This window comes from Mesoplodon densirostris, chromosome 9 (genome assembly GCF_025265405.1).
Source record: "Mesoplodon densirostris isolate mMesDen1 chromosome 9, mMesDen1 primary haplotype, whole genome shotgun sequence".
Lineage (NCBI taxonomy): Eukaryota > Metazoa > Chordata > Mammalia > Artiodactyla > Ziphiidae > Mesoplodon > Mesoplodon densirostris.
Genome location: NC_082669.1, coordinates 88,561,335 through 88,587,408, shown reverse-complemented (window position 1 = coordinate 88,587,408; position 26,074 = coordinate 88,561,335). Strand labels below are relative to the sequence as shown.

Below are 26,074 nucleotides of genomic sequence, written 5' to 3'. Positions count from 1 at the left end.
CCTAAGAGTTAACAAAATTGCCCATAGAGAGTATTACCCCTGAGCTGATTTTCGTGTTATTTACTTCTACTTATTAGCAATGAAGGAGCTTCTTAACTGAATTTAGTCATCATAAAATACTGGCACAATATATATAATATAGCTATCATATATGACATTTATGTCATATTTTAAGATTTAAAATTAAAATATAAAAACTTTTAAATAATATTCAGAAAAGATCTGACATACCAAATCATCCTGAGAGGTTAGAATAGTTATTTTTATAGTAAACATTCAGATGAATTAATCTTAAATGAAAAGCTTTTTAAAAAAAATTAATTAATTCGTTTACTTATTTTTGGCTGTGTTGGGTCTTCATTGCTGTGCGTGGGCTTTAGTTGCAGCGAGCAAGGGCAACTCTTCGTTGCAGTGAGCGGGCTTCAGTAGTTGTGGCACAAGGGCTCAGTAGTTGTGGCTCACAGGCCCTAGAGAGCAGGCTCAGTAGTTGTGGCGCACGGGCTTAGTTGCTCCGAGGCATGTGGGATCTTCCCGGACCAGGGGTCGAACCCATGTCCCCTGCATTGACAGGCGGATTCTTAACCACTGCGCCACCAGGAAAGTCCCTTAAATAAAAAGCTTTTATCTAAAAAATTATTTTGGTCATTTAGAATATAATCATGAACATAGTAACACAAGTTGTAGCTCAATGCCTTTTGAATTCAAATGACCACTCTTCATAGTATTCAAATTATAACTTTTATGATAAATTTAACATTAAGGAAAAAGATTATTCTGTTTCAATACTATGGCTACAAATACCCCGAACTCCCTGGATATTTGCATATGCCGTGTGTTGGGGTGCAACCTAACATAGGGTTAGTGCATCCCATTCACCAAAAATATTGTAGGTCTGACGTCCTATACTAGTCCCCAAAACCAAGTGTCCCACAACACACATCCCAACATCCACACTGGCAGATGCCACCCTCTCCAACCTTAGAGTCAAGGGCAGAAGGCAGTAGCCTAGATGCTTTTCTCTGCATAGAGCTGTGATGTGAGAAGGGGCATCTCATGTGGCGATTACCAGGAACTGACATTAAGAGCTGAGAGTGGGAAAATTAAAGCAAGAAACCACAGGTCTGTATGCAATCCAAAGACCGTGGTTTTCTTTGTTGCTGCTGACATAGTGTTTTTTAACAGAGCAGCTATATTTATTATAGTTAGAGAGTGGGTACCTTCTTTCTAGTGCTGCCTCTCAGTCCTAAATCAAGGTATATGCAGAGTTTCTGAGCACCTTTTACATTTTCCATTCACGAAACATTTTCACAGATGTTAACTTGTTAGATCTTTCCAACATCCCTATAAGGTGTGTGTCAGAGTACCTAGCCTCCCCACAGTTAGCTTCTTGGAAGGTATGGGTGAAATAATCTAGAGACCACACAGATTTAGGAAAGAATAAGTTTACTGCCATCCTACTCAAAACCCTAAATAGAGAGTAGTTCTATATTTGGAGTAGTAATAGATGTGCTTACCACACATTCAACTTATTAATCACCTTATGTTTTTTTTCAAACATTGAATTCCTACTGAATCCTATGTCTTAATAAAGGTAATGGGAGGTAAAAATATCTGTCCTTGAGATTACCGTGCTCTCGGTCTGGTGCAGAAATGGATATGTGAACAGATAGTCACAATATAATGCCCAAGAGTTATAATAAAATACATAATGCAGTCCAGGGGAGGGACATACCCACCCGACTGGTGTAGGGTCAGTCAGAGACGACTTCACAGAAAAATGAATTTTTTTGTCATGAAGGCAACCAGGCACTCTCAGTTTTCAAATTGTATCCTCATGAAATCTGACTATCTTTGGGCACTACTGACCACTTCCTCTTTCCTGAAATGATCTGTTTGGCTTCTTAGACCAGGTTCTTCCCTGGTTTCCATCTGACCATCATTTTTCATCCTTCTTTACTAGTCGTCCTGCGTCTGCTCCTTAAATTCTGCTCTTTCCATGCCTCCATTGTGTCATCTTCCTTCACACTTCCCACTGTTTCTGTGGGTGAGAATTTGCTAATACATATTCATGATCTCAACTGCCTTGCCTATGACTGTGCCTTTGAAATCTTTGCCCCAGGGAAACTTAACTCATGAACACAGACCATGTGTTCTTCTGATTCATGAGCTTCCTGGCTTGGAAGCTTTGCTGGGGCTTTGGATGAAGGACACCATCACCTGTTCACTTGTTCTTCCATTCCTTCTTCATTCATTCAACAAATATTTATTGATGGCCATTGCAGGGTAGTCATCCCATTAGGCTCTGGGAGGCCACACACCAGGCTCTTACTCTCCTGAGGAAAATAAATTTAAATTGGTGCTTGGCAAAGTGTGGTTCACTAATTACATGACAGCATCACTAGAAGGAGAAAGGCTTCACGATCTAGCATCACCTCTGTTCCCTAGCTTGCTTCTTACCAATTCCCTCAGTGCTTTTATTTATACTTTTGCTATTGTTTATACCTTTAGTTTCTCCAGTTTGTTATGACTTCTTCTTACCCATGAATCTTGATGTCTTTTTTTTTTCTTCTTTTTTGGCTTGAGATCCCCTTCCCTGGTTTACCTCCTATACATCCTTCAGGCTGCTGTTCACACATCCCTGAAGCCTATGCTTGGTGGCCCTGCTGGATCCTCTTTTGGCAGTACCATTTCCTCACCCCTTTTCTTTTTGGGGAGTTCCATACTGAACTGTGACTGGCCCTCTGCTTATCTCTTTCCCCACTTTCACTGTCTCTGGAGGCCAGCAACCATGTCTTGGTCACTGTTGAATCCTCACATCGAACCTCGTCTAGAACATGTAATATGTCTTTTTATACAGCAAATGAAGGACTGATATTAATACTTCCTGACTGTATCAACATAGTTTGCATATTTAAAAAATAACAGCTTTATTGAGATAATTCAAGTGCCATAAAATTTGCCCATTTTAAAATACATAATTCAGTGGCTTTTAGTATATTCACAGAGTTGTGTATCCATTACCACTAATTTTAGACCATTTCATCACCTCCCAAGAAATCCTGTACCCTTGAGTAGTAACTCTATTCTCTTCCCTCCTTAACCCCTAGCAGTCACCAATCTACTGTCTGTCTATGGATTTGCCTATTCTGGACATTTCATATAAATTAAAATCACACACTTTATGGTCTTTGTGACTGATTTCTTTCACTTGGCGTATGTTCAAGGTTCATCTATTTTATAGCATATAGTAGTACTTTATTTCTTTTTAATATTTGGTTGAATAAAGCACATTTTGTTCATGCACATTTGGGTTGTTTCTGCTTTTTTGCTCTAATGAGTAATGATGCTGTGAACATTCATGTACAAATTTTTGTGAGAACATATGTCTCCAGTTTTCTTAGATTAAAATTACTTAGGAGTGGAATTGCTAGGTCATATGGGAATTCTGTGTTTAACTCTTTGAGGAAGTGCCAAACCGTTGTCCAAAATAACTGCACCATTTTACATTGCCACCAACAATGTAAAGGGTTTTACTTTCTCCACATCTTCAATAACACTTGATACTGTCTGTATTTTTTATTATGACCATTCTAGTGGGTACTGTGGTTTTGATTTGCATTTCTCTTATGACTAATGATGTTAGACATCTTTTCATGTGCATATTGGCTACTCATATGTCTTTTTTTGAGAAATGTCTCCATTTCTTTTGCTTATTTTTAATTGGATTGTATGCCTTTTTAACAGTTTAATTCTAAGAGTTTTAAAAAATAAAATCTGGATATAAGTTCCTTATCAGAAATATGATATGAAAATATTTTTGCCCACTCTGTGGGTTGTCTTTTCACTCTCCTAATGGCATCTGTTGAATCACAAAAGTAATACTGATGAAGTCTAATTTATTTGTTTTTATTTTGCTGCTTATTCTTTTGGTGTCATGTCTTGTCCCAGCACCATTGTTGAAAAGACTATTTTTTCCCCATTGAATTTTCTTGTCATCATTGTCAAAAATCAATTGACCATACATATAAGAGGTTATTTCTGGGCTCTCAATTTTATTTCGGTAATTAGTCTATCTTTATGCCAGTATCATGCTGCTTGATCACTACAGCCTTGTAGTAAGTTTTAAAATCAGGAAGTGTGAATCTTCCAACTTCACTCTTCACTTTCAAGATCATTTTGTCTATTCTGGGTCCCTTATATTCCCATATGAATTTTAGGATCAACTTGTCAATTTCTGCAAAGAAGCCAGATAAGATTTTAATAGGGATTATGTCGAATCTGTTGATCAGTTTTGTATTTCCATCTTGGCAATGTTAAATCTTCTGATCCATGAACTTGGGATTTCTTTTCATTTGTTCATTTCTTTAACTTTCTTGAAATAATATTTTGTAGTTTTTAGTTAAAAAAACTCTTGGCACTTGTTAAGTTTATTCCTAAGTATTTTATTTTTGATGCTATTGTAAATGAAATTTTAAATTGTATTTTTAAATAAGAATAGTCTTTGCATTTTTAAAGGTTATGTAGATCTGTAATATCATATAAAACTAGGACTTCAATCTGAGAATCATCTCACACATACTATCCTTTCAAAGGACACTAAACCTACTTACCACTTTGAACAGAAGTAGAAAGCTTTGTATGACCCAAAGGAAAGGATGAATATTACTGAAGCAATATATATCTATATACAAACATATTTATATATATGAATGTGTATACTGAGAATATAATATAATATATTGGAAACTGTATTTTGAGTTGCATTATCAAATTAATTGTGCAACATGTAGTCATTCATATGTGAATCATATGATTCACAAAATATACCAAATTTTGACATTTTAAATACTCATGCTAATTAAGTACACTTGTTAAAACTATTGACTATATGGAAATTAATGAGTAAACCTTTGAAAAAATGCCCAGTTTCACTGGAAATGTTTGCATGTACAATCTGCTGTCACATAAGTTAGATGAAGAGTTGGGTTTTTGAATACTGCAGTGGCAAACTAGTCACCAAAATGATTATAATACTATGCTTATTTATAGAGCAAGATGAAAAGAGCTGGTTAAGGATGGTATGACTAGATATCAATTATCTTTAAGTGTTATATTTAAAAATTTCCCACATGTATAGTAATCATAATATTGAAGATACCACTTAACATGTGGGAAAAACACTGTAATAGAGGTATTAAATTGAGCGAGAATTTTGTAGTGAATACTGGAAATGATTAATTATAGTGGGGCATTTAATTGGGAAATATTCTTGTAGTCCTTTTTTTCAGGAGTTGTTAAAACTACACAGAAGAAAATTATTCTATAAAAAAATAATGCCTTTAATTTATGAAGCATTACTCTAGGTTGATTGGTCTGGGAAGATTAAAGATGAAAAAATGTAAGCACATTCACTCAGAAAGTTTTGGTTTTGTGGTTGCTGGTATATTTATCTGCAGTAATAATAGAATTTGACAGCAGAAGCCAGTTGATGGCTCACATTCTATGAAATGTACTGGATTGGAGCCTACAGAATGAATCACTATTGGTGAACATTGTCAAGACAGGAATGGGCTATGGTTTTGTCCCTAGAAGGTCTATCTATATAATTATCATCCATTTGTTAGAACACATGTTTTAGACAGAAAACATCCTAATATCAGAATAATGCCAAAGGAGAGGAAGACACATATTTTAGATGTATGGATATGGCTTCTCTTTTTACGCATTATGAAAGATGGTATTATTTGTTAATATAGCAAAGCAAGAGAGCTGAATGATCTTTGTTGATGCTTTGTAGAATAGTTGTGAAAAATAGGAAGTTTAATTTACTCTCAAATAGCAGTATTTTTAATTTAGCAACATATACAAAATAAATTATGTGTCTCAAATACTAATGTATTTACAGGATCCTGACTCAAGTGTTCGCTACTTGTTCTTCCTTGGGGTGGATATTGATTGGTTACCAGACCTCAACTATGACATCAAAACACTGTACAGTTATACATAAATAGATTCCTTGATGAAAATGTAGTCATGTATGTTTAACATGTTTACTGAAACATACATAAATTTTCTCCATTATATCAAGAAATGTAACACACATTGCTTGACTATACTGTTTTTTACTAAAGAAAATTTACAACTGTTAAAAAATTGTGGTATTTTTCATTATCTTATAACTTTAATTTTTACTTATGAAAAACATTTTTCCACTAGTTCAGTATTCAGGAAACTGATCAAGAAAATATAGTACTTAGCTTATAATGATGAATATTTATCCTTCGTAATGAGGCCTATCAGATTTGGATATATTTCTTTGTTAATAAGTCTTATTTCCTTATAGAAAATAAAGTGTATTGAGAATTAAAGAATTAGACATGTGGGTAGACAAGCTGACCTTTCAGGTCTCTACCAAACTTGAAGTTTAATGTTTCTGAGATTTTATTTTTTTACTGCCTTTTTTTTTTAACGGTAACATTATAAATCTATAGAAGCCCCAAACAAAATGCAATTTTGGCTTTACAATAATTAGCTTTGAAACATAACCTTCACAGAAAGTATTTTATTATCTTATAAGAGTCCATTAGGGTATAAAATCAATATTTTAGCCACTCAAGTGGAATATTTCATTTTTCTCAATATTTTTGAGAGAAGCCACTTTCAATTTAACTTTTTTTTCTTGCCTAATGGAATCTTATACATAAATAAAATAACTTTTCTAAATCATTAAAACCTAATAGAAAATTAATAGGGTTATGATAGATTGCTTTTCCTTTGTATTGAAGAGACAAGGTAGAGCTAATAGTTTTGAGTGCCCTTAGGACACATGAAGTACCATCTACTTTCTCAAGGGAGGATATTTGAAATTAAACATGCATGAATTATCTACTCCACCTGGGGGAGATCTGATAGCCCTCAGCAAGTGTTGAACTTCGGGGCTACAATTCTCTGCCCTCCACTATTCACCCCACATTCAAGAAAGGAAAGCATCCTTTAGCAATAGATCTATTTATGAGTACAATCTCAGTCACATAGTTCCCAAAAGGGAGGCAACCTTAAGAGTGATGATAGAATATTGCTGATACTAGACACTTTGGGGCATTTTTTGGGTATAAGATAGTTGTCACTACCTTCTCAGTAGATTCTCAGTCGACTACTATACTGGTGGTGGTCACAGAATGGGTAAGTCAGCTTAATTTGAGCTGCACTAGTTTTCTATTGCTGTGTAACAAATAAGTCCACATTTAGCAGCTTACGACAGTAAAACACTTATCATCTCACACATTTCCTGTAGATTGGACATTTAGAAGCAGCTCAGCTGGGTTGTTCTGGCTCAGGGTCTCTCATGAGGTTGCGGTCAAGGTGTCAGCTGGGGCTGCAGTCATCTAAATGCTTGACTGGAGCCAGATGATTCACTGTCTAGGTGGCTCCCTCACATGCATGGCAAGTGGGTGCTGATTGTGGGCAAGAAGCCTCAGTTCCTTTCCATAGGGCTGCTTGAGAGCTCTCATGACAGTCTGGTTCTCTCCCAGGAGTGAGCAGTCCAAGAGAGAACAAGGCATAGGCTAAAATGTCATTTATGACCTAGCCTCAGAAACCACATGCAGTCATTTCTGGAATATATTATTGTTTACATAATTCACCCCTATTTAAAGTGGGAGAGGACTCCATGAGTGCATGGTTCCAGGAGGTAAAGTTATTGGGGGCCATCTTGGAGCCAGACTATCACAGCAAATGGTAATTTTTCTTTTGGGTTTTTATAGAGCTGGTCTTGGGAAAATAAGTGTTTTGTTTTATTTATTTATTTTTTAAACATTCCTTTAGCTCTCCTCTCTGTGCCTCTTTGAGCTATACTTTATTTCTAGAAGCCAGTACTTCCAAGTCGACTCCTTCTTCCTCAGGGGTGACCTTCCTGTGCTTCCTGTGCTCACAGATTCAATAAATATTTGAGGACAAATTGTGTGTCAGTCACTGTTTGTTCACATCAGTGAACAAAATCCTTCCATTCATAGAGCTTATCTTTTATATAGTAGTAGCTTTTCATAATGAGTTGTCTCCTAGGATCCATAATTTCTGGTTTGTCCTATTAGCATTCTGTGGGATCTGATGCTATTTCCAGGTGATGGTGTCAGAACTGATTTGACTTGTAGGACACCCAGCTGGTGTCCAAGGATTGCTTGGTGGTGTGGGAAACCCCACTTCCCTTGCCCCCTCACATTGGAATCGGGTCCAAAACCTTTAGTAAACAAATTTAAGGAAAGAGGTCAATGATTGGCAAAATTCCCTTAAAATAACAAGTTTGTTTTAATAGAGGTATTCTGTGATCTAATTCAAAAGAGTATGATGGAACTTTAAGGCCCTGAAGCAGAGAGAGATCATAGCAGGGGAACTCGCTCATTTGTGCCAATTTCACTGCTTTAAGCCTACTTTTGTTCAATGGAAAACAGAACCATCAAGCTATCTCACTCAGCACGGTCTTTTCCACAATGTGAAAATGCACGAGTGGGGGAATAAGTGGATTTTAAGCTTAAACAGGCAAAAACATTAATATAGTTATCACCATGAACACATGAGGAGTGTCAGAGATGAAAGTAGCTAGTTTAGCTATTTCCTTTCAAAATTGACACAGTGAGATTTGAATTTCCCCAGATATGGTGGAAAGACTTGGATCACCATTTCTATGTGTGTTTATAGCCTAGCCAGTGTTTCAGGGATTCTGGCATTTATATCTGAGCTTAGCTCTAACACGTTTTTCCATGGGACTTTTTTTTTTTTTCTGTTTTAAAACTGTTTGGGCCAATAAATCTTTCTCCAAATGTCAGATTGGTCAACACCACGGAGGCAAATGGAACGTAATGACACTCATCAAGTGGATGATGTGAATGATTTATGGGACCCAATCATTTAGCACTTTCATAAAGTCAATATCAGGGAAAGAAACTCTGGGCTCTTATTATGGTACTCTGTACTGTCAGCATTCGGTGACTTATTACAAACCTGTGGCTAGGATTAGGATATTATAAATGGGGGACAAATGGAAGGCTCATTAATATTTTATACCCACAGGTGGAAGACATGCAGTGGGCCAATAGAGAACACACTCACCCGGCATCCGTCTGCAGCCTGCCCTGTAAGCCCGGGGAGAGGAAGAAAACGGTGAAAGGAGTTCCTTGCTGCTGGCACTGCGAGCGCTGTGAAGGTTACAACTACCAGGTGGATGAGCTCTCCTGTGAACTCTGCCCTTTGGATCAGAGACCAAACATTAACCGCACAGGCTGTCAGCTCATCCCCATCATCAAACTCGAATGGCATTCCCCCTGGGCTGTGGTGCCTGTGTTCGTTGCCATATTGGGAATCACCGCCACCACCTTTGTGATCGTGACCTTTGTCCGCTATAACGACACACCTATTGTGAGGGCTTCGGGACGCGAACTTAGTTACGTGCTCCTAACGGGGATTTTTCTCTGTTATTCAATCACCTTTTTAATGATTGCCGCACCAGGTACAATCATCTGCTCCTTCCGACGGATCTTCCTCGGACTCGGCATGTGTTTCAGCTATGCAGCCCTCCTTACCAAAACAAACCGAATCCACCGAATATTTGAGCAGGGGAAGAAATCTGTCACGGCACCCAAGTTTATCAGTCCAGCATCCCAGCTGGTGATCACCTTCAGCCTGATCTCCATCCAGCTCCTGGGCGTGTGTGTCTGGTTTGTTGTGGACCCACCGCACATCATCATTGACTATGGCGAACAGCGGACTCTAGACCCGGAGAACGCCAGGGGAGTGCTCAAGTGTGACATCTCTGATCTCTCGCTCATTTGTTCGCTAGGGTACAGTATCCTCTTGATGGTAACTTGTACTGTTTATGCCATTAAAACAAGAGGAGTTCCAGAGACTTTCAATGAAGCCAAACCTATTGGATTTACCATGTATACCACCTGCATCATCTGGTTAGCTTTCATCCCCATCTTTTTTGGTACAGCCCAGTCAGCAGAAAAGGTAAGTGGCAAGAAATGCATTTGCCAACCCTTTTCCTGGATTTTACTTCTTCCTTTCGGATGCTTTCCCTTCTTTCTTTTTGGTTCACTTATATTCTCTCAAGAAGCTTCAGTGTTTTATATATATATATATATTCAAGGTCACTTTGCTCTGAATATGTGTTGACTAAGGCTGATTTTCCATGAAAAACACTTTAATGAGTCCTTCTTGGCAAGGTTGAAGATTGATAGAGCTCACATCGCTTTCTGGGTCCCTTTTCCCAGTTCTGTTATCGACTAACATAACTGTTCTTTTCCAAACGTTAAAAGAGGAAGGGAGAAAGGGCAGACATGATTCACAGGGCTGAGCTATTCCAGGGGTTTCTCAGTGCGTGACAAATGCCTCCTTTCCCGGTTCTAATGTTACTCTCAGAAAAAGCTATTCCTTAATAATTATGATGGTTTTAGTCACAGAAGCAAACTGCAACAGCAAAAACTAACTGGCTTAATTCAATCTGAACTGTTGTACTATTTCTCTTTAGCCCCCATTCTTATTATTTTTCCATATGTGGAGGATGGTGGTGAGGGATGAAAGAAGAAGCAATGGGCGATTATATAATGCAGTTTATATTTTTTTAGAAGTTGAAGATCAACTGAATTTCCTGAAATAATTTTCTTTTGTTACTAATCTTCCATTAACTTCGCCACACAAAACACTGCGTGTAAAGAACATCTGTGTGTGAAAGGAAATACATGCTGAACTGGATGTATGTATTTCTATGTATAGAAAAGCAGAGGACTAATGTTAACCGTGACTTCCAAGGTTTGGGTGGTGTGATGGAGATAACCAGTTTGAAAAACAAAGGCAAATGCTACCATTCTAAAGGGATAGCTCTTCAGCCCTAATGTGCATATGAGAAAGTTCTTCTCTCAGAGTGAGGATGTAAAGATTATTCCATCTTCCATCATCAGAAGTCGTGAGGAAGGCAAAACATCCGGGGATGGGGGTGGAAATTATATTCCCTAGGTTCTAACATTCCAAGTAAGGTCCCACATGACTCTTAAAATTCCAACTAATTCAGAGGAAAAAATACTCAACAAGGGCATGGAGAGCTCATTAGTATGAGCATTCATCCCTTACTCGCTCAATGTGGTCTTCAACTTTGAAAGCCAAAAAAGTACTTCAGCAAACCTGCTGCTGAATAGAGCAAACTTGCCATGGGTTCCAGACCTGTGACCTTTCTTGACTTGAATGGCCTGATGAAAGTCCACGAATATTTCACATAGGACCATGTTCATGGCGGGAAAATAAAGTAAGACAGTTTGGGACACGAAACTTAACAACTAGAAAACATTATATCTTGACATACACAGATGGGAATTTATTAGGATCAAACTTGTAAATTTAACTTAGGAAGGGATGTGTCGCTCAGAGTTTATTAGGTCTGTTTTGACATGGTTAGTTGGACTAGTCAGGGAAAAATATTGTTTTTCAGTGTCTAGAAATGTCCACATTATGTGAATTATTGATGATATCAACCTAACTGGTACCTGTATTTGTGTTTGAACCTAGAACTGTCTTTTTTAACATATTGTTTTATCTAGAGAGGGCCATAGGAAGTTTATTTTGTTTTCTTGTGGACAACAAATATTTAACCAAAGAAAATCTCCTGAGTTCTGATATCTAACTCCCTTTTCTTTTGTTTTCTCTTCCTTTACACTTTATAAAAGACAGTCTACTCTTACTTTTCATATTGTGATGTCAAGGATCTGGGGGAGCAAATATAAATGCTAATAAGATGTTATTTCTATTCAGGAACTCTTTCAGTGGCTCAATTTTTAGAAGAAATTTTTAGAATAAATAAAATCATGGTCCTACATCAAGCTATTGGACGCCTTCATAGTAATGCAAACATGCATCATAGTAAGTTTTTTTTAAGGTAACTGAAAAAAAAAAATGACCATTGTCTCTCAGATCAAGAACTCTGCAGAGTTGCAGCTTTCCCCTGGGGAGTAGAGATGGAGGCAGTAAGAGTTTCAGGATGAAATGGACACATGAATAAGCCAGGGCTGGAGGCTGCCCAGGGCTGGGCCTGTGGGAGCTGTACATCCATCTGAAAACCTGGAGTGTATGTACATACTTATCGGTGTGGATCTATCAATGCCTCCAGAGAGATGACTGAATGCTGGCCAGAATTCTTTTTTCTTTTTTAGCTTTGTGCAATCAAAGTAAGTCAGAGAAACACACTGTAAGACAGATTTATAAAATACGTTAATTGGAATTTATTTGTATTCATGATATGATTGAATGTGGAAATGAGTGAAGAAATCAAGAAGGAACACTAATTCTAGGAATTTTCAGAACATTGGAAAGTGCTCAAATTATGTAGTTAGGCTTGGAGTTGCTGAATTTAGACCAGCTCTACATCAAGAGCTATTATCTGATAAGTAGCTAAGATTTGCTACTGAAGTATTTTGTGTAATACACTTATGTGTCATCCTAACACTTCACGTTAAAATTTGCTTCCTGCTTTTCTCCGTCAAAGTATCTTTAATTACTCAAAACAATACACAGAATGTTTGAGAGTGTTTATTTTTTCACGTTGCTAAAATTATTGACACAGATATTAAAAGTGAATAAAACTTTTATATCTCTAAAGGCAGGCTTTCTCTAAGTTTTATTGACTTTGGAGGACCAAAGAGCTGGTCAGTTCTCCATTCTCCTTTATAATGCTCAGCCAGGTAACCCCACGTTATCAGCTTGAAGTGTTTGCAACAGTCAGGGGGCACACACAGCCATTAATTCAGCAGATCTTTATTGAGCACTGTGTCTAGCATTGTGCTAATTATTGAACCATGTCAGTCAGTATCCCCGAGCCTTCCTTGTACAAAGGCTCAGCCTGTACCCAGCTGATGCTGCCTGATGCTTGTCATCACCAGCAAGTGCCAGGTTCCAGGGCAGGAGAAGATCAGGCTCAAGGGCAGGGGGAGATGGTGAGGAGTCAGATGTGAGATGAGAAAGCAAAGAAAAGAAATATGCATCCTGTAACTATGCATCAGTGACATAGAATTTATAACGTGGAAGAGCAAAATTTCTTTCTTTTTTTTTTTTTTTTTTGAAGATGTTGGGGGTAGGGATTTATTGATTAATTTATTTATTTTTGCTGTGTTGGGTCTTCGTTTCTGTGCGAGGGCTTTCTCTAGTTGTGACAAGTGGGGGCCACTCTTCATCGCAGTGCGCGGGCCTCTCACTATCGCGGCCTCTCTTGTTGAGGAGCACAGGCTCCAGACGCGCAGGCTCAGTAGTTGTGGCTCACGGGCCTAGTTGCTCCGTGGCATGTGGGATCCTCCCAGACCAGGGCTCGAACCTGTGTCCCCTGCATTAGCAGGCAGATTCTCAACCACTGCGCCACCAGGGAAGCCTGCAAAATTTCTTCCAGTATGCATTTAATTATGTTTCATGGAGTCATGTCTACGGGAAAAAACCCATCTAGCCACACAGGTCTCTTTGAAATTACAAGAGAAGTAGGAATAAAAAGTAAAATTAGTTGAATAATTTAGACAGATGTTTTAGAAAACCTCTGAGTAAAATCAACTTATAAAGGGACATTTGTAGCATTCATGAGGACAGACAGCTCTCCAAAGTATGTCTTCATCCAATGATAAAACACCATTTAATTTTCCCACATTCTTTTTTTTTCAGATTTCAAAATCAAGATGAATCATGTTTTTTCCTATAGATTTTAATGACATCATTTATTAACTTTATATCTACTGTGGCATTTTACTAAATCCTAGTTTAAATGCACTTTCTTTTTTCCTATCAAAAGGTGGTGTGAAGGAAGGGGAGACACACTGTGGCACAGACAGGGACCAACTCAAACTTTCATAATTGGGTTGAAAAGACACAAAATTAAAATATAATTAATGTAATAGTCAGGAAGAGAATCCTCAGGGATGGCTAGGGGCTGTTAGGATGGCAGAAATCTCTTAAATGCATATCTTACCATCTCTAATTGGGTTCATAAAGCCTCGATAATCAGACAAAGGTTATGACACTGCCAAGCTCCAAGGAGCACAGTGCTTCAACCAGAGCATAGGATGGAAACAAAACAAAACACCCTCAAAACGGAAAAGAAAATAAAACTCCAAAATGTCAAGCACCCCATATGTCCCAAACCAGCCTTTCTTCTTTCACCTTCTGGATAAGTCGTGCAGCCTCTCTTTAGTAGCTTAAATCAAAAACCTGGAGTTCTCTTAGACACCCCCCTGTACTCACACTCACCTCCTCTCACCTTCAAATGTCATCCTTTATCAGTTCATGGAGGGTAAGCCATGTTTGTCTGATATATATCTGAATGAATGCATTTCTTAACCATAGAGACTTTCATGTAGTATATTCTCAATAAATACCTATTGAATGAGTAAATAGAGTCCCTTGCACAATAATGACATTCTATAATAATAAAAATGCTTATTATTTAAGTTAGAGTATGGCATAATGGTAACCTTATATAGTCATCCTACTGTGATCCCCATTGCAACTGTTTTTTTTTTTTTCTGAAAAATAAGTTTTCTCCTTTGAATGATGGGCCAAATACTTTTTAAAAATTTTTGTCAGTATCACTTATTCTGATATAGGACTGCTAAATATTTAAGGAGAAATATGAAAAGGAATTCTAATAGCTGTCCTTAGTTCTAAAATACACAAAACAAAGGAGAATTGATGCTATTTGCCAGATGCTTTGCCATGTCAAAAGTATCTCCCTTATTCTTTTACTCTGTCAATTATAAGGTGAATGAGTGGAGTAAGGAAGAGCATAAGCTCTGGAGGATGTGTATTCAAATCTGCAGCTCTGCTAAACTAGCTGAGAAAATTCAGTTAAGAGGCTAAATTTGTGCAGATAGAAATACATTCCCTGGGGAATGCAAACTCAGATATAAAGCAGCATAAAGCATTTGCCTGCCATCTGTGCCCAGCCCTATTCACAAACCAAAGCAGACTTGAGTTCATACCATCTAGGAAAGGGCAGGAAGATGACTGACTTAAAAAATCCTCTCGTCTCATTATGGTGTATTTTTGTATTAATAGATACATCATGGTAGTTTTGCTGAGAGTTACATGATATGAGTCATGAGCCATGTTCAGCACATAATAGGCAATCAATAGATACTGGCTGTTATTACGATTAGGCTGTATTTCTTGAGGGCAGGGACCTTATTTTACTTCTCTCACCATCATCTCCTTGACACCTAGCATAAAACCGTGCCCGGAATGGGTTCTCCAAAAATATTTGTTTAATGATTGAATGCATTTAAAATTATCCAGATAATTGCATCAATTTCTCCAGCCGTCTGTGGAGCATCCCAACCAGACATGTTTTCTCAAACACAGGGGCTTGCCTGAGGGTAGAGCACACAAGATTACAAAAGTTAAAGATGGAGACAAGAATCTGTAGGACTAGGTAGAAAGAGAAGAGAGTGTTGTTCCTGAGGCAGTAAGTAACTGCCTCCATATATTTAGCAGAAAATACTAGAAGAGAGGAAAGTGTCATCAGAAAGCAGTTGCTGAAATACTTGGGTTAAAATTGAAAAGTTGAATAACTCTAACAAGAGTTGTGAGAGGTAGTTCTGAAAACAATAATAAAATCCTTGCTTTAAGGAATAGTCCAGATGAGAAAAGAACAGCCTGAAAACCCGCGGTAAGAGTGTCAATATAACCTAGATAGCAATGGAAGTAATTTTCAGAAGAGATCAGACCAACCATAACTGTCTCTTAACTTCTCTCCATTTCTGTGGAAAAGAGGGAAATGGAAACAATGATCAGTAACCATCTTGTGTGTCTGTACTTGTTGTAAACCTTATAGCATTTTCTTTCCTTGTTCACTTACAGTCATTTGAAGCTGATTCCTTTAAAGGAATCCCAGGTTACAGAACTATTTCAGGTATTATGGTGGATTGTGTCCAGGCAAGATTAATCATACCAGCCTGTTACAATCAACTCTGGAAGGAAAAACCAAATAAAAAAAGGTAAAAGAAAAAAAAAGCTGAAAAAGAAAACATTTATAGGATCTCATTTATGCACTCAGTAAAAATGATATGCTTGTGACGGTATAGAAGGAAAAAATGAAATTAAGGAGATTCGAGGGCACAGTGTAGGCAAATCTGTTAAGTAGCTCTTCTAGAGAAGGCTGCCTCAGCCAGGCTTATTACTGTTTTCCCTTTGTGCTACATATTACTGCTGCAGAATATTACCAACTTACACATTTAGGGTAACCCTTTGGGGGGATGCCTATCTAACTGGACAGCACAAAGAAATATTTGCTCCATGAACCTTGCTTTGATTCCATGATCCCACGTTTTTGGGGCTCAGATGAAGCTGTGTGGTCTGGGGATACTTAATTGAAACACTTGGTGAGATTGTGGTATTTACACATTTCTCTCTCTCTCTTTAATTGAAATTGAATTTACAAAGGATTTGAATTTTCTATACCCAAGTTACAATAAATTAATCAATTAGACAATTTAGATAGACAACCTGGGAATTTAGTCCTAGAGTTCACATATCTCACTAAAATGCTTTGGCTTTCTTAATATCTTTGAAATGCTGTAGAACTAGATTTGATTAAGACCAAAATGTGAATATCTTCTGAGACATAGTGACCCATGACTTTATTTCAAAATGTTTAGCAGGAATACCATACAAATAGACTTATTTTTTTTCTATATAGGCAGAATTTTAATGACATCCCAGACTGTTCATAGTACAGAACACAGTGACTAATTTACTTATGTAACTTCAAATTGCATTTTCCATGATTCAGTAGCTGCTTATATCTCATGGAGCACAGAGGGTGCCAGGAAGAGCAGATTGCAAGCAAATAGTTCCTTTTGGCTGTAACCATATATACATTTTTAGGTTGGGAAAATTTTTTTTTAATCTCTAAATACAGTGTCACATGGATTAGTACCACCCATCCCAAAGTGTAGAGAAATATTTAACCAAATATTAGTATAAATTCCAGGCTATTTAAAATGAGTGCAAAGCAGATATATTTGCATCATTAAAAGAAATATAAAAAATACTTAGTCTGGCTTCTGGTTCAAGATATGGGCTGGCACAAACATATATATCGATTGCCTCTAAGGTGATAATGAAACGAAAAGAAGAAGGAAAGAAAAGGAAAAGAAAATGGAAGAAAAGGGGGATGGGAGAGGGAGAGAAAGGGAGGGAGAGAGGGAGAGAAAGGGAGGGAGGGAGGGAGAGAAACAGAGAGAGAGGGTCATTATAGGCATAGCTCAGAGATATTGCGGGTTTGGTCCCAGAACCCCACGATAAAGCAAATAACACAATAACGTGAGTCACAGAGATTTTTTTGGTTTCCCAGTGTGAATAAAATTTATGTTTATACTACACTGTAGTCCATTAACTGTGCAATAGCATTGTATCTTAAAAAATGTACATTATTTAAGTTAAAATACTTTATTGCTAAAAAACGCTATCATCTGGAGCCTTCAGAGAATCCTATCTTTTGTCTGGTAGAAGGTCTTGCCTTGATTTTCATTGCTGCTGGCTGATCAGGGTGATGGCTGCTGAAGGTTGGGGTGGAGCTGTGGAAATTTCTTAAAGTAAGAAAGCACTGAAGTTTGCCTCATTGATTCACTCTTCCTTTCAATGCTGTTTGATAGCTTTTAACTTGGGGTAGAACTTACTTCAAAATCAGAGTCAATCTTCTCAAACCCTGCTGCTGCTTTATCAATTAAACTTATGCAGTATTCTAAATCTTTTGTTGTCATTTCAAAAATCTTCATAGCATCTTCACCAGGAGTAGATTTCATCTCAAGAAACCACTTTCTTTGCTCATCCTTAAGAAGCAACACCTTGGCCATTAAAGTTTTAACACAGGATTGTAGCAATTCATTCACCTCTTCAGGCTCCACTTCTAATTCCACTGCTCTTGCCATTTCCACCACATCTTCAGTTACTTCCTCCACTGCAGTCTTGAACTCCCACCCCAAGTCATCCATGAGAGTTGGAATCCACTTCTTCCACACTCCTGGTAATCCTGATATTTTGACTTATTCCCATGAATCATGACTGTTCTCCATGGCATCTAGAATGGTGAATCCTTTTTAGAAGGTTTTCAACTTACTTTTTCTAGATCCATCAGAGGAATCATTATCTATGGCAGCTATAGCCTTATGAAATATATTTCTTAAATAATAAGACTTGAAAGTCGAAATTACTCCTTGATTCATGGGCTGCAGAATGGATGTTGTGTTAGCAGGTAAGAAAATAACATTAATCTCCTTGTACATCTCCATCAGCATTCTTGGGTGACCAGGTTTATAGTCAATGAGCAATAATATTTTGAAAGGTATCTTTTTTTTCTGAGCAGTAGGTCTCAACAGTCAGCTTAAGATATTCAGTAAACCAAGTTGTAAACAGATTTTCTGTCATCCAGCCTCTGTTGTTCCACTTACAGAGCACGGCTTCAGAGTAGATTTAGCATCATTCTTAAGGGCCCTAGGGTTTTTAGAATGGTAAGTGAGCACTGGCTTCAACTTAAAGTCGACAGCTGCATTAGTCCCTGATAAGAGAGTCAGTCTGTGCTTCGAAGCTTTGAAGCCAGGCATTGACTTCTCTTCTGTAGCTATGAAAGTCCTAGATGGCATCTTCTTCCAATATTCTCCTTAAACCTCATGAGCCAACCTCTGCTAGCTTCAAACTTTCCTTCTGCAGCCTCCTCACCTCTCTCATTATTAATAGAATATGACAGTTAGGGTCTCACTCTGGGTTAGGCCTTGGCTTCAGGGAATGTTGTGGCTGGTTTGATCTTTTATGGAGACCACTAAAACTTTCTCCATATCAGCAATTAGGCTGTTTAACTTTCTTATCATTTGTGTATTCACTAGAGTAGGACTTGTAATTTCTTTCAAGAACTTTTCTTTTGCATTCACAACTTGGCTAATTGTTTGGCACAAGAGATCTAGCTTCTGGTCTCTCTTGGCTTTCGACATGGCATCCTCACTAAGCTTAATCATTTCTAGCTTTTGATTTAAAGTGAGAGACTTGCAACTCTTCCTTTTACTTGATCACTTAGAGGCCATTGTAGGGTTATTAATTGGCCTAATTTCAGTACTGTTGTGTCTCAGGGAATAGGGAGGCCTAAGGAGAGGGAGAGAGTCAGGGGAATGGCTGGGCTGCTTGGTGGAGCAGTCAGAACACATGCATGTATCAATATAAGTTCTCTGTCTTATATGGGTGTGGTTCATGGTGCCCCAAGACAATTACAATAGTAACATGAAAGATCACTGATCACAGATTATCATAACAAATAATAGTGAAAAAGTTTGAAATATTGCAAGAATTACCAAAATATGACACAGAGATATGAAGTGAACAAATACTATTGAAAAAATGGTGCCAACAGACTTGTTTGATGCAGGGTTGCCACAAACCTTCAATTTGTAAAAAAGGCAATATCTGCAAACTGCAACAAAATAAAGGGCAATAAACAAGTTATGCCTGTATATTTTTGGAGCCAACAGTAGGTAAAACAATTTGAGAAAATCCTGAAAAATAAAGGTGGAATGGGCCTGATTTATAGAGAAATTAAAAGAGGGAAAGAACAGCTCAAGAGACATAAATTATTCTTGCTATGAAAATACCAAATAATTTCTAAACCTAAAGTCAACATAAAGACTTGAAGCAGGCCTTGAAGTGACCATCAGGAAAATTATTTAAAGAGCTGAATTTCAAAATAGCTGGGCCAGTTGGTCCCCTCGCTTCTCCCTTCTGCTCTAACCATACGTGTAGAGAGAGTTTAGGTTAAAATTACAGAATTCTACTCTAAAGAATAGGACTTATCTGATGGTGAGATTATCTTATGCTCCTAGTGTGGGCACAAGGCATTTGAAGGAAAACAGCAGAATTTGAAGTAATTTTATTTCAGACAGCCATAGACAGGTGGGAAATAGGAAATGCAGTTTCTATACAAGATGGAACTATAATAAATTTCTCCACTCTCAGGATAAGTTTCTCCAGGGGTGGGTCCCCAGTCTGCTTGCTTGCCTGTATCCATGCATCTTTAAAAGAAGCCAGTCATATGAAACTCACTAATTTACACAGGTCCATAGTCTGCCCGCCTATCCAAGGAAAATGCACCCCACCAGTAATCCTTATCAATCAACCTGAGCCTTCAATCATAATTATACATCAACAGCCAAAGATGTCATGATAGTGGAAGAAAACCAAAAGCATAATTTAAAAAGATAAACACACATACACACACACACAGTAAAAACAAAGCCAGAGGTGATTCAGAAAATGTAAGAGATTTTTAAAATAGAATTTTAATTAGCATCTCTTCAAGAAAAAATTCAAGAGCATATTGAACATACACACATATATATAGGTGGTCATGGAACAGACCAATCAGAGAATAAGAAAATTGCCCTAGTAATTAAAATTATGAACGTGAAAATAAAAAGCTGAACATCTTAAACATGGGGTGGCTAGGGCTACAAGACCAGAGTGATGATCTGCAGGATAAAATAAAAGGTAAAACCAAAGAGAAAAGTGAAAAAAGAAAATATGAGGAACATTTAGAACACATTAAGCTAGACCCAGGATCCCAACATATATCTAAAAAACATCTGAGAAGAAGAAAGAGACCAAGAAGGGGAAGAAATGATCTAAAAAAAGAAAAGAAAAGTTTCACAAACTGAAGACAGGCAGCTCTTAAAACTGAAAGGGGCACACATCTTAGTAAAATTTTACTAACCAAGAGAACATTCTATAAGTTTTTTTTTTTTTGGTTGGGGGTTGGTGTGGGACTACTCCTATAAGGAATGAAAACTGGTCCTCAAATGCCTCCCTGGATTCTAGAAGGCAATGAGCCAAGACTTTCTGAGGGAAAAGTATGTTAAACTTACCACTATAGAACCAGCCAAACTATCAATCAATGTGAGGCTAAAAATGAATGTGGCTCAGAAAACCTGGTGCCTACATAGCTTATGTATGAATTATTCTAGGTATAATACAACAAAATAAAAAAGCATATCTGATATGAGATGGATAACATTGGCAATCGCATATGACCTAGAAAAAATGAAGAAATTTTAAAAGCAATTGTAAAAGATATACTAGACCCTAGTGTCTAATTACCCTTTAAAAGGCAGGATTTTAATAATTATATTTATCCCTTCTCTGTGATTCCAGTCATGATACTTGGATGAATCTGAAGGGAATAATATTTAGTAGCCATAATACTGAAATTGCTTTCTGTATTGGTCTTACACTTAGAAGGAATCTAGGAACAAAACACAGAAATGTTAATTTATCCACTGAAGTGAATGTAAATATTATAAACTTGATAAATTAAAAATAGTAGTAATATAATTTTTTAAAAATTGAGAGGTGCTTAAGGATGGGCAATAGAGAGGGGAGTTGTGTAAGGACCTCAATCACTCACCTTTTACTGTGAGTAGTCAACAAATATAATCTAAAATCGGTAACCCAAGAGATATAAGTGCATTATTTAAACAGCAGCAAATAAATAACTAGATATATAAAATATATAGATAAGTAGATAAATAAATAAATAATAAAACCTGTTCACACTTGTTAACTCTATAGAATAGCATTAGGATATAGGGAGGTTGGTGATGCAGGGTTTTAATTTTATTTAATACTTAGGTTTTATTTTTTTAATAAACTAATCTATAATAAAAATAGAAATCATTGCATATAGAATGGTTTAAGTGAAAGTCTCAGGAAAAATTTTCTAAGACAACATGGATATACCTTCTCTAAGGGACTTTGGGTGTGTAATATGCACTTTGAGAAAATCTTTTTGATACAGAAATGGGTGAGTGATTTTGAATTTGTTTAAATGACTCAAGATCTTTGGTCATCACAAATGGTTTATGAATTTCCTCCTCTTTAGGGTTAATGCCATTACTAAATAAATAATTTTTAAGGGTCACAATTTAATTATCAGCTGGTGATTGCATTTTGAAATGCTTGCTATACACAAGGACTTTCGCTTGGTGTTTAGAAATATGCCAAGATGAGTAAGAAGTTGTTTAGGGTCAAGTACGGAGCCAAACCAAGCACATACAGGTCAGGTACAAAGCAGAGGAATATAATGCAGGTGAAGTGCCTAGTATGAAGTCTTGGGGCCACGGATGGAGAAAGAAGGAAGGGAGTCTGTCCTCTTGAGAGATTGAGAAAGTCTCCATGAGGACGTGGGGATTAAATTGACCTCAAAGGGTAGAGAGAAACAGATGGAAGCCATCTTCCAGGCAAAAGGAGCAGTGGGTTTAAACTTTCAGAAAAGGGAAAGTCAGGGCATTGTGTGTAAAATCTGTGACTGAAGAACAGTTCTGAGTTTGACACATCACAGGGAGAGCTGGGTGACCATATGTCCCAATTTGCCCCGTTGTTAATAGCACTCCTTTTACTCTGAAAATGTATTTCCCAGTGAGAGCAATAAATTATATGGTTATCTACAAAATAAGGCTCATCAGATAACTGGCAGCCATTCGACATGGAACTTACGCCAAGTTGGTGCTTAATTTGTGAGGGACTTGAGTACATTTGAATCTTTCTGAGCATGGCTGGGTTCTCAACACAGTCCCATTTTGTGAGATTTCTCTGCCAGTTGTGAGTCAGATGAGTTGTAGTGTGCAGGGATAAGAAAAAAGACGATGATAGGATTATTGAAGAAATCCAGGTGAGAAATATGGGGGCTTGACTTGTGGCAGTGGAAGGAAGAGACTCATTTCCAATTGAATTGGGAACAGAAGACAGAGTGGGAGGTGAGGTGCCTGCACTGAGTGGTCTGTGTCTCCGTGTGATTTTGAACCTTCTCTGTGGCTGCCACAAGGACTTTATCTAATCGGACTTCAAGAAAGAGCCCATAGCTTTCCCTCTGGTCTGGGCTGATGGAGAGAAAGCAATTCTTTTAAACTGCTGATGACTGCCTCTAGCCAAGTATGGAGAAGGATATTTGGTCCTAAAATAGTAAAGTTGTGTAAAAATCAGTGTGTGGATAAAAGCAAAGGTAAGAATACAAGGACAAGAAATATCTGGTAGACTATGATTTTCAGTAAACAACTCTGCTAACTAATATTCAAATGAATTTTGATAGTGGAAATAAAAAGGCAAGCTCTTTATTAATAAAAGGCAAATCACTTCTAAATGATTATGACTCCAACTTAAATATGTAACCACCATTGCCATTATATACATTTGGACATTAGACAGATTTTATATTCTGGTAATCCTGGGCAAATTTTAGGGTAATTTTGATTTTCTCTGCTTGTCGTTGTCGTGACCAAATTCAATCAATATTTTTTTCCTTATTATATATCTTGTTTTGTGCAACTTTGGACACCTTTCATATAAAATTTGAATAAGTCAATTTTCAATTATATTGTTGTTTCTCTTTAAAATCATTTTTAAAAAGTCATGTATTGAGTTCTTAGGGTAAGCAGTGTTCAGAATCTTATTCACACAGGTAGTAGTTTTGAATCAATCAAAACTTACAATATTAATTGTAGGGTTTTTTGTTTATTTGTTTTAAGGATGACTTCAGGTTCTTCTCATTTTGAAAAACAATCTTTTTAGTTCAAAAATTGCAATCAGTTGAATGTTTTCATCAGAATTTTAGACTCACCGAGTTATTTGCTCATTCAAGTGTATCTATAGAAAAATGCCAAGGAATGTGATATTTTCTGCTGTCTATTGGCCCAGATTCTGTAAAATACAGCTCCCTATATAACCTTTGTGAGTATATACAAGCATACAAATTTCACACACACGTATACATATAGCCTTGTAAAGGATTTCGTGTTCTCAGGCAAGATTAAATGTCACGTGTATCTCCTGCCAGCTGTTTTCTCTAAAATCCTCATTCACACAAATTGAATTGAATTGAAAATAGTATTGGTAGATTGTGAGCCTGTCATAAAACCATAAAGTATTTACATCAGCAGGCAGCTTATCACGGTAGCACTGCCCTTTCTTCAACAAAACACGTTCGCCATGCTAAAACATCCAATCACACCACAATTTATTGAACAATTGGTTATATTGCCTACTTATTGTTAAGAACTGACAATGACAAGCAAGGAATAAATAATTACCTTTGGAATGAAAAAGAAAAATGTGTGTAGAAGGTAGCAAGAAAAGAGGCAATGAGTAGAGGCACCGTAGGATTATAAAATACCATAGGACTATAAAATACATGTCTCCAAAGTAGGCCCTCAAATTACTTATTTCTACCTTGCTTATTATTTTACAGTGTATTTTATATACAGAACATGCATACATTTGTAATTGCTAATACATGTAGCTTTGCACCCCTCCACCCTCATCTGCTATTTTCCCCTCCCATACACTCTGAGAAACCATATTGCTTTCAATCTCTTTTTGTTTCTGTCTCCTTGATCTTGTCTTCCTTCTCCTCAACTCACCTGTGACTTTGGCCTTTCTCCCAGGCACCATTCCCTTGAAGTTGTCCTGGTTCACATGGCTTCTGCTACAAATACTACACTCATGCTTTTCACACTGCTTTCTTAATCCCTGCTCTTTCACGTGTACAAAGCTGTGAAATTAAGCAATCCTGAACCGAAATTGCAAAATTAAGATATCTGAAACCAAAATTTATCATATTTGAAATAGACATTATTTATTGAATGCCTCGTGTGTGCCAAAAACCAGGCTAAGCTTTTTTTTGTATAAACGATCTTTCATCTCTAAGAGGTGAATTTTACAGAGACAGGGAAATTAAGTCAATAATTCTTACATTCATACTGCTACTATGAGGTGGACCTGGGATGAACCTATTCCATTTGACTACAGATCTCACACTTTTAGCAGCTACTTTATATTTCTCCATTATGCTTAATCTGCTTAATCTTTATTTTAATTCCTCCTTTCTATCAACAGTATCTCTGTTTTTTAGAGATCCAAACTTTCAAGTTAACATAGACTTCCTCTTCCCTTTCACTCTTATTTTTAATTTGTCAGCAAATTATATTATTCATTTGAAACTTTTCTTGGATCCATCCTTTCCTTCCCACTTCCAAGGTCAATTCCCTAGTCAAGTCTGGGCTTCTGTGATGATGTAAGAGCTGACCGCCGGCTCTTGCTCTTCAAGAATGTCTTCTGGATTTCTGCCATTAAGTTAGTCCACACACTTCTTCTGCTTTGTTGTTTTTTAGATATCTTCTCAATCAACCAATTTTTATTTAGCACCTTCACTCTGCTCAGTGCTGACAGCATTGTTTGAGCTCAATGTGGCCTCATGGAGCTTGAATTCTGATAGATAAACTGATAATTATAGAATAATTGCTCAATAAAAATTCTTATAGGTGTTATCCAAGATGCTATGAAGGTTTCTTAAACTAAAATGATCTCTTATTGACCATTAGCTCAAACCTAAACTTTGTCTTTCACAGCCCTTCACTTAAATGAACCCAATTTTCTTAGCAAATCAACCAACCTATGAATTGTCCTCTATCTTACAAAACGTTACAGATTCTGAACAGATATACACTCTCTCTGGACATCCAGAAAAGATGATAATCATAATTCTTTTATGATCTTCCTGACTCTTAACTGCTTGCTAGCCCCACAATGCCTGACGAAGTACATTGGAAATAGTTCTCAGCTAAAAAGGTTTTTGTTGAATTAGATGAACAGGAAAGTGGTAAACATTTTCAAGCCAATTCTGAATCAATGTGTGCCAGAAAGTGAGTTTAAACAAAAGTGGGGAAAATAGTTTGGATGAAATGGTTCTTGTCCCATTAAGGTCTCTGTGGCCTTGATAAAGTGAGTTATCTCCTCCTCACTTGTAAAATAGGGCTTGACTAGGTGGTCTATCTTCCAGCCTCACTTGGAATGTCAGAGCTTAGGGAATGTAATTGCCTGCAGGATATTTGATTTCCTCACAGTTTCTCTAAGACCTTGTCTAATTCTAAGATGCTCTTGTAGAGAAATTTGCCAGCTACATAGGAAATGGTCAACCACTCAGAGATATGACCTAATTTTAAGCAAATGCACATGAAAATTATTATGCATA

The 26,074-nt window shown here is 37.1% G+C and overlaps 1 protein-coding gene across 2 annotated transcripts in view; it reads left to right on the top strand.

Annotated features, from left to right (window-relative positions):
• Positions 1 to 26,074, top strand: part of GRM8 (glutamate metabotropic receptor 8) — a 764,868-nt gene that overhangs the window by 657,526 nt on the left and 81,268 nt on the right. For both annotated transcript variants that reach the window (XM_060107898.1, XM_060107899.1), the window contains exon 8: positions 9,067 to 10,002. In XM_060107898.1, coding sequence (XP_059963881.1) covers positions 9,067 to 10,002 — 936 coding nt within the window. The remainder of the gene's footprint in view (positions 1 to 9,066; positions 10,003 to 26,074) is intronic.